Consider the following 10,037-nt stretch of genomic DNA (forward strand, 5'->3'; position numbering starts at 1 on the left):
AGTGGCGTGCAGAAATCAAATTCTAGTAAAATGAGCAGACTTAATGGTCTGAGACTGGAGGAACCCCAGAAACCATGGCCCCCGGACTCTGTCAACCCAGCACTAAAACCATTCTCGAAGCCAACTCTTCAGTCAAAGATTAGACTGGACTATGGGACATAAAATGATACTCGTGAAGAATGTGCTTCTTAGCTCAAGTAGATACATGAGACTAAATGGGCAGCTCCCGTCCGGAGGTGAGATGAGAAGGCGGAGAGGGTCAGGAGCTAGTTGAATGGGCACAGGAAATCAGGGGTGGAAAGGAGGAGTGTGCTGTCACAGTATAGGGAGAGCAATTAGGGTCACATAACAATATAAATTTTTGTATGAGAGACTAACTTGAATTGTAAACTTTCACTTAAAGTACAATAAAAAAAATTCTAAATGTATAATTCAGGGACATTGATTACATTCAAGTTGTGAGACCATTCTCACTATCCTTTTCCAAATTATTCCACCGCGCTTAACATAAACTCAATGCCCTCTAAGCAAAAACTCCTCCTTTTCCCCCTCCCGCTCACCCCTAGGGAGCCCTGGTGGCACAGTGGTTAAGAGCTCGGCCGCTAACCAAAAGATCAGCAGTTGGAATTCACCAGTCGCTCCTTGGAAACCCTAAGGGGCAGTTTTACTGTCCTATAAGGTCGCTATGAGTTGGAATCAACTTGACGGCAATGGGTCTCACCCCTAATAGCCACTAATAATTTTTGCTTTCTACATATTTGCTTATTTCATGTAAATGAAATCATATAGTATTTATCCTTTTGTGTCTGACTTATTTCACTCAGCATGCTTTCGAGGTTTATCCATGTCATAGCATGTGTCAGGATTTCATTTCTCTTTATGGGTAAATATTTCATTGTACAGATATACAACATTTTGTTTATCACATCATCTGTTGATGGACATTTCAGTTGTTTCCACATTTTGGCTATTGTGAGAAGTGCGCAATGAACATTGGTGTACAGGTTTCTGTTTGCATTCCTGCTTTCTCACTTTCGAGTATATACCTAGGATTGGGATTGCTGGGTCATATGATAGTTCTATGTTCAACTTTGTGAGGAACTGTCAAACTTGTTTTCTACAGTGACTGTACCATTTTACATTCCCACCAGCAATGGATGAGGGTTCCGGTTTCTCCACAACCTCACCAACACCTGTTGTTTTCCATTTTTTTGTTCATTGCCATTTCTAATGGGGGTGAGGTGGTATGTCATGGTTTTGATTTGCATCTCTCTAATGGCTAACGGGAGCCCTGGTGGCACAGTAGTTAAGAGCTTGGCTGCTAACCAAAAGGTCAGCAGTTCAAATCCACCAGCAGTTCAAATCCAAACCCTATGGGGCAGTTCTATAGGGTCCTATAGGGTTGCTATGGGTCGGAATCGACTCGGTGGCAACGGGTAATGGCAAATGACATTGAGCATCTTCTCATGTGCTTGTTGGTCATCTGAGTATCTTCTTTTGTGGGGAAGCCTGTTTTTAAAAGTTTGGGAAACCCTACTCTAGAACATCTACTATAAGACATTCCGAAGATTTGTAATCACACAGATGAAAGACTAAAGCAAATGCTAGGTGCGCCCAGAGGGTTTTAGAGCTCAAGTTGCAGAAATCTGCTGGCTGTGGAAGGTCACAATAAGAGGCAAAACTAGAGAAAAGATCATTTTGAAAAGCCTGGAAAGTTGACAGGAAGGCTAATATGATGTGATACTCTCTGGACTAAAACTTTACAAACCAGACAGGGAAAGAAAAAAGTCACTGAATCACTCAAGGCTCAGACAGCAAACCAACACCTGTGGTTCCAGCAGGTTAAGCATCATCGCTGGAGCCTCCGTTGGGGCTCCATTGTCTCCAGTAAACTATAGGACAGGCTTCCGAGAAACAGCGTAAGAGCTTCTGGGCTCCAAGGCATGGAGTAGTAGGTGTGTGTGTGGGGTCGGGGGATGGAGAAGGGATCTGATAATTAAGGCTATTCAACTGTGACCCTGAACTTCTAAGTGTATTCTATCAGGTAAACTGGGAAATCTGAAGGCAAAGCGGTAATAACAGGTCTATCAGGAAATGTGGCTTCTGGCCCCTAATGGTAAAAGCAGCCACAGTTGCCAACCAGACAATATGAACTCAAATGGGACAAGATATCTAGGGGGCACTGGCATTTTCTAAGGTGGCACAATGGTAAAGGGCTCGGCTGCTAACCGAAAGGTTGCTTCAAACCCTCCTACAGGCTGCACATGAAAAAGACCTGGTGATCTGCCCCTATAAAGATTACAGCCTAGAAAACTCTATGGGGCAGTTCTATATTGTCACATGGGGTCACTATGGGTTGAAATCGACTTGATGGCAGACAACAACCGGCATTTTCTACCATGCTCATAAAATTGATAACATTGTAAGGAACAAAAGTTTTGAGCACAGATAAAGCTCAAGGATTTAACTTCTTACTGGTCCCCTGGGGTCTCCTTTAAGTTCCCTACAAGAGATCAGCCCTTTGCTCCTAGAAATCTATTTACTAGTAGAATGAGGTCAAATTTAAAAACTCAATTTATAAAACCACAAACTAACTACAGTTGTTCTTTTTCAACTGTAACATATGCATACATTAATGTAATGCGGTAAAGGCAAGTGAAATAAAACCTGAGGCTTTGACATTAATTATTGTGGTTATTTAACTTTATTGTAATTTAACATCTGAAAACTGCAAAACATAATATATATAAACACCTGAGGAATGTTTAACTGGGCACAGCATCTTCACACAAACAATTTGAAAAAAGATCAAGTTTAAGTTAGAATCTTGTCCTATAAAACATAAGGAATAATATAGATGAAACCACCCTTTAAACCACATATACCTAGTAAATAGTTGCATTCATATATAAAGTACATTTGGTGTTCTAAAAAGGAAAAAAAAAAAGAAAGTACATTCTTGCTCCTGGTGTACATTTTATTGGCATTTACAACGAATGGCTAATACTATCTGCACTGATTCTCATAGCTTATGAATATTACACCAAAAGTTATACAAACTAATAACAAACATATAGCACCATTTCCCCTTGAAAGTTCTAACTTTTAAAAGAAAGCCCCAAATGACAAGTCAGAACAAATGCATCTTCCAAAATTAAGCATAATAAATGGCTCAGAACTAAACAAATTAGCTAGAAACATTGCATAGGACAGAGAACTTCCCTGTATGGAAACCAATCTACTGATTGTTTCTTATCCCCTGAAGAGTAAGCTGAGAGGTACTAGTGATAGCAAATGATGTACGTATTTTTTTTTTTAACAAAATAAAAATATCTAACTATATACATAGTCCATTATCACCTCTGTGGCAGTGCAAAGTGCCATTTTAAATTCAAAAAGAAAAGATTTACTTGTATGTATACCTACAGGTATAGAATAAAATATAAATATGGTAGAGTATCATATGAGGAATAAACACATACATTAAAATATATATCTTTTAAAAAATTGAATGCAGGTATTTTCATATAGAGATGTGCGCAATGAATGACTAGTTAAATGTCCAAGCTTAGCCAAAATACGGAGTTTTAAAATAATAGGTATTTTGTTAAAAAATTTAATCAGACTCCATCCAAACTTGTAGTATAAATATTTCCTGCATAAAATGACCATTCTATCTATCTATCTATAATTTATCAAAAAACTGATAAGAACACTTCATGAAAGCTTATAAGCTTGCTTTTTTTTTCCCTTTAAATATGAACAAATATAACGTACAGAGAAATAACAACAGAAAGGGAAATCATTCATATGGCTATTCCCTTTCTGGAAACTGGTAGAACATGAACATAACATTGCAGCACCAGAGAGATAAAATGTATGAGAAAGAGATGATATCTATCTATAGTTGCACCTTTAAATTCACTTCTAAGGAAAAATTCTCATGGATTTAATTACAGAAATTTTCAATCCCTGGTATTTTCCCTTTTGGAATTTAGCTGTTTTGGTTCTATATATAAAAATTAACCAAAATCAAAGGTTTTCCTTTGTTTCCTAAATGACGTATATCTGTAAACTTTACAATTAAAAAAATAAAAAGATATACAGAACAAACTGCCAACGTGACTACATTAATACTAACACACATTAAATAGTTTTTAAGAAAGAAGATTGGACTATAAGGTACTTCTGCAATTCCAAATATGACATCTTTTTAGAGGAACCTTCAGCAAAACATAAATTGCAACGGGTAAAAAACACTTTTAAATTAAAAAGTTATCAGTACACCTGAGAATTATGTCTAATCTAAACTTACACAAACTTTTTTTCAATTGTATTTTCCTTCTTTAAGTCTTTCAATGTAGTAACATAGCTTTAATGCTGGTCCCAGTTTCAGCCCCATATATTTCATTATCACATCACTCTTCAGTAGTAGCAGAGCCTTCCCATCAATTTCCTACAGAGATGAGAAAATCATAATGATTAATAATTATTTCGTATTTTGCCAAGTTATTTTTATATGTAAGAATATGAAAAACAAACTAGAGAGCAGCTGTACATTCCTGATGTATATTCTCTGAATATGCATCTATTTCATGAAAACTATCAAAAATATAACTTATACAGGGAAACATCATTTGATAATTTATAAATTTCAAATTTTAAGAAAAAGGAAATTTAACCTAATATCTTCAAAAAGTAGTCCTATGTGTCAAACTATCTGATTTTAAATATTGTGTCTTGAACAAAATACTACATATCTATGAGAAAAAGTCAAGAACTATGAATGGTAGAAATGAATTTCTGACATTCATTAACTTCTTAGAAGGGATCCTGAGTTTAGCAACATCAATGCAAACTGTCAGTGTGCTGTACAGTGTTGTCTTTATTTAAAAACTAATCAGTTACTTGTCTGAAGCAAATTAGATGCTAAAACTAGTTACTGGTTTTCTTACCACACTGAAAAGGGTTTATCAGATATTTGGCCACTAATTCATTAGAAAACACTATAAAAGTATTATTTGATAGTTTCAAGGCATCCTCCTAAAATTCTTTATTACCTTAATTGACCAACTTATCTTTGATTTACTTTTGTGACTTCCCTATCTGGGTTGATATCTGGTTGCTCTGTCCTGTGTTCTAGTCTTGAGTTGTTATCTGATGTTCCTGATTTCCTATCCGGAGGACTCCCTTTAGTATTTCTTGTAATTTTGGTTTGGTTTTTGCAAATTCCCTAAACTTCTGTTTCTCTGGAAATGCCCTAATTTCACAATCATATTTGAGAGACAGTTTTGCTGGATATATAATTCTTGGCTGGCAGTTTTTTTCCTTCAAGGCTTTCTATATGTCATCCCATTGCCTTCTTGCCTGCATGGTTTCTGCTGAGTAGTCCGAGCGTATTCTTATTGACTCTCCGTTGTAGATGACTTTTCGTTTATCCCTAGCCACTCTTAAAATTCTCTCTTTATCTTTGGTTTTGGCAAGTTTGATTATAATATGTCTTGGTGACTTTCTTTTGGGATCTACCTTACGTGGGTTCAACGAGCATCTTGGATAGATATCTTGTCATCTTTCACAATATCAGGGAAGTTTTCCGCCAACAAATCTTCAACAATTCTTTCTTCATTTTCTGTTATCCCCCCCATTCTGGTACTCCAATCACTAGTATGTTATTCCTCTTGATAGAGTCCCACATAATTCTTAGGGTTTCTTCACTTTTAAAAATCCTTTTATCTGTTTTTTCCTCAAATAAGTCGGTGTCAAGTGCTTTATCTTCAATCTCACTAATTCTGACTTCCATTGCCTCAATTCTGCTCCTATGACTTTGTATTGAGTTGTCTAATTCTGAAATTTTATTGTTAATCTTCTGGATTTCTGATTAATGTCTGTCTATGGATTCTTGCAGTCTTTTAAATTTGTCATTGGGCTCTTCTCTAAATCTTTTTAATTTCCTCTATTGCATGTTCTGCGTTCTGATTAATTTCCTTCCTAATTTCTTGAAGAGTTCTGTATATTAATCTTTTGTATTCTGCCTCTGGTAAATCTAGAGTCTTTATTTTGGGAGCTTGCTGAAGCCATGATGGATTGACTCTTTATGTGATTTGATATTGACTGTTGTCTCCGAGCCATCAATAAGTTATTATATTTATTTATCTTATGTTTGCTTACTGTGTCCTAGCTTCTTGTTTTGTTTTGATATGCCCAAATTGGCTGCTCGTATGAGCTAGTTTGATTATTGGCACCTTTGAAGCCCCAATGTCTTGTCACCAGGTGGTTAGATATGTTACTAGGTATGTGAGCTCAGGAGTCCGCCCAATCCTCCTGTATGGATTCAGCTCAGGTGCCCAGGTAGATAGCCACCAAGCGTGTGGTGTCAGCTCTCACACTCCTGGACAGGCATAGGTGATTGGTATAGGCACAGGCATCTGGTTGTAGCAGTGGGACACACTCTGAGCAAGGCAGGGGGCTGACGGCCACCCCCGAGTGTCCAGGAGGAAAGCATGTCCCTGTTCCCTAGAGTGCGTAGGTGGGTGGCTTTTGCAGCCGGACTATGAGCACCTAATGCTGTTGGCTGTAAGGACAGGGGGCCGCATCTTATTCACGGGCCCCTATCGCAGGTGGCTAGGTGGCATGGTTGGAGCCACGAGTTCTCAGGCCCGATGTGGGTAGATGAAGACCCGGCTTAACGGACAGAGCAGTGTCAAATGTCAAGAATCTGCCACTTCACAGCTGAAACAGCTGAAGTTAGACTTCCGGTATATACCCTGTTGTACTGCGGTAATGAGGGCCTACTCTGTTGAGATGGGCCCACACAAGTCTATGCAGGGGGAAAGGCACTCAAAGTCTGTGGATCCCTTATGCCTGTGCCTAGGCAAAGGGGCTGCGCCTACCCTGGGTTCCTGGCTTAGGGGAGCCGGCAGTTTATTTTTTCCCATTTGCTAATTAGTTCACTCTCCAAGGCAGGGAGAATGGCTCCGGGTGTGTGACGGATCCTACTTCCAGCCCAGGGGACTCGGCAATTGCCGAAGCCGGTCCGGGACCTAGTGCAGAGCAGGGAGTGGGGAGGTAAATGGGAGAGAGGTTTTTCCCTAAGGGGGGTGTTTTTGATCCGCGCGGTAGGCCGTACGCAATTACTTATCTTTCGTCGGATGGAGAGCTGTTTATCACTGGTTCTGCATGGCCGTGTAGACTCTCTGGTGTGGGTCTCTCCCGGTGTGGAAAATGGCGCCTCCAGAGCACGGGTGCTTGCCTGCCTCGCTCACCCCTGAGCTGATCTGGCCTGAAGGGCTCAGGCTCTTGCCTGGTCAGGTCTGGCAACTCCTCGCTGCTTCCGAACCGTCTCTCCCTCCCCCTGCCACTCAGTCTGGTTCCTCAACTCTGCCTTTGATGTTCAGGGCTCCCAGATTGCCATATATAATTGATTCACTTGTTTTTTTGGGTCTTTGTTTTAAGAGGGTCCACCGGAAGCGTCTGACTGTTCCGCCATTTTGCCCTGCCTCCTAACTGACCAGCTTATGCTGAGGCATTTCATTTTCACAAGTTTTGGTTTAAAAATAAAACATCACTTAATCATGTATAACTGTCTGAAAAGATTTGAAATCCATTACATTACTACTTTGTCAGGCACCTTTATACTAACTTAAATCTAAGAAATTGGAACTTATAAAATTTTAGCCCATGGCATTACTTTGAAAAGTGCTCTAGTATCAGCATCACAAACCATCTATGGCCATGGAAGGTTAACAGAACCGAGCAAAATGGAATCAGTGGCTGGATTCACTGGGTATTATAACAAGGACACCAGATTACAGCTTGCGGTCACTCTCTCCTGCTCATTGCACTAGGGGTGACCAGGCAGGTGGGGATAGGATACTTGTACCTGTCATTACAAAGGGGTTAGTGACAACCCTGAGAGGGGTGGTGATTAAATCATCAGGGTGAAATGACCTTTTACACATATGGGAAAAGCAGTTGATAAGGTTCTCCCATCATTCACACTTATCAGCACCAACTGAAGGGCCTGTGCAGAGGTCATTCAAAGGCATTACAGCAGGAAAACCCCGACAAAAAGATACGTTACATGTTGCCTGAAGAGGTCCGCGAGGGGGGCTGATGTCTGAGGATCTGTTTTTCTCATAAATTGTATCACTTCTTCCACAGACCAGTTTGAAGGGTCCTTAAAGTAGCTTTGTTTCAGGGTACTGGGGTCAGGTCCAACTGTATGACTTATAGCTTCAATGGGGAAAAAAAGACAAATGATACGTGACCTGATCATTATCCTGAAAGAAGAGACGTTAGGTAGAGTAACAGTCTCACTCCTGGAAGCTTCAGTTAAGTAAACCCAGTGAGGACCTAAAATTCCAAGTGTGAAAGCCTATGTAAAGGCAGCCTGAAGATGGCTGCCCAAGAGCTTCCCATCTGACCTTCCCCCAGAAAAGCAGCTTCAGAAGTTACCTGAAAGCTTCAAAGATCACAAAACAGATTGAGCAATCCAAGGCCTCTTTGGCCACAGGCAGATACAGCAAAAGGACTATTGCTTAGGTTAAATTAACGTAATTTAACCTAACCAATTACCCTCTAACTTCAAGTACTTCAATGAATTTCTCTTAATCAAGATCTCTCTTTCTCTACCTGTCTAGATTAGGTGTATTTGACTAGCTAAATACACTGGAAAATTCCCGAAATTTATGGTTTTATGATTGCTTAAATATGTTCGTTTTAATCAATGAATTTCAATAACCCTATTCCCTTTAAGAATCAAATTAGTTCTTCTACAAAATATCTACTATGTATTGAATATGGATGTTTTTAGCATCATTTTACTCTTTTAAATTCCCATCTCTCATGGCCTAAAATGCTTATCTAAATTTTGAAGAAAACAAGATTATTTTCTGCTTAGCTAGAGTTAGAAGTCGCTTTGACATTATATTTAGCACCCCTTTCAAAGCTTAATGGCACAGTAATAGATATTTTGGCTGAACGTTTACAGTTAGTGAACAAACATATGTTTTAAAAACAAATACCCAAGACAAACAATTGAAGTGTTCATACCTTAAGAAGCTGTAGCTATGCTGTTCAATAACCTGTGCTGAAATTTCTTCATGTCCCAACAAGTATTCATTTATTCAACCAGAGCACTCAACTCCCTAAAGTTAGTGTATGATGACTGAAGTGGTTTTTGTAATTACCTGGGAAGACTTGCTTCTCTAACCAAGGACCATTAACACAAATTTGATTCTTTTTTTGTGTGAATTAGCTTAATGGCTTACTCTTTCTTCCCTATCACCTTCTCTTTGGTCACAAGCATTTTGAGTATTTACCCAGGAAAAGGGTAAAGAAAATTAGAAGATCAAAAAACCCTCACAATGGTTAATTTTTTGTGTATATTTTTGAATTTTATTCGTTTTCCTTTCATCATCACAACATTGATGTGAAATAAAAACTCTTCACTAAAATACAACTGCCCTTCCACTTGTCAGAAATAAAAAGGTTGGACACATCTACCAAAAAATTTTGCTGGGCTGTATCAACCCAAGTAAAAACGATGCTAGTGCAGACTGTGCTGTGCTTACGGCATTCTGACAATCTAGACAGAAACATCACCTCCTTTTAAGTCATCACACATTCAATTTAACATTAAAAAAATTATTGACAAGGCTAAATTATACCTCTAAATGAACTTATAATTTGAGGGACTGCTAGTTTCTCTCATCAGACTCTGGTACAGTTATGACTTGAATAACATATGTATCTAGTTTTACTGATTATTGCAGATAAGCCTTATGTAAAGCAGGGATTCAAACCAGTTCAGTCATGGCCTTACAGAGTGAAACTAGAACTGACCTGAATTTTTACAACTTGGGTGATCCAGAAAGGGAAAAATTATGGGTCAAACTGGAACAAGTAGAAAGAGAGCAGCAAAAGAAGCCCTCAGGTGCCAGAAGAAAGGAAATAATAAGAATTAGAGCAGAATTAAATGAAATAGAGAATAGAAAAACAATTGAAAGAGTTAATAAGACCAAAAGCTGGTTCTTTGA

At 38.8% G+C, this 10,037-nt stretch overlaps 1 protein-coding gene across 1 annotated transcript in view; it reads right to left on the bottom strand.

Annotated features, from left to right (window-relative positions):
- Window positions 1–2,790: 2,790 nt before the first annotated feature.
- The window catches only part of SCML2 (Scm polycomb group protein like 2), an 85,914-nt gene continuing 78,667 nt past the window's right edge, over window positions 2,791–10,037 (bottom strand). The window contains exons 12-13 of the mRNA XM_023737252.1: window positions 8,081–8,232; window positions 2,791–4,456 (exon numbers count right to left, since the gene is read on the bottom strand). Coding sequence (XP_023593020.1) covers window positions 4,328–4,456; window positions 8,081–8,232 — 281 coding nt within the window. The 3' untranslated portion in view covers window positions 2,791–4,327. The remainder of the gene's footprint in view (window positions 4,457–8,080; window positions 8,233–10,037) is intronic.

The sequence above is a fragment of the Trichechus manatus genome, unplaced genomic scaffold (genome assembly GCF_000243295.1).
Source record: "Trichechus manatus latirostris isolate Lorelei unplaced genomic scaffold, TriManLat1.0 scaffold00100, whole genome shotgun sequence".
Classification (NCBI taxonomy): domain Eukaryota; kingdom Metazoa; phylum Chordata; class Mammalia; order Sirenia; family Trichechidae; genus Trichechus; species Trichechus manatus.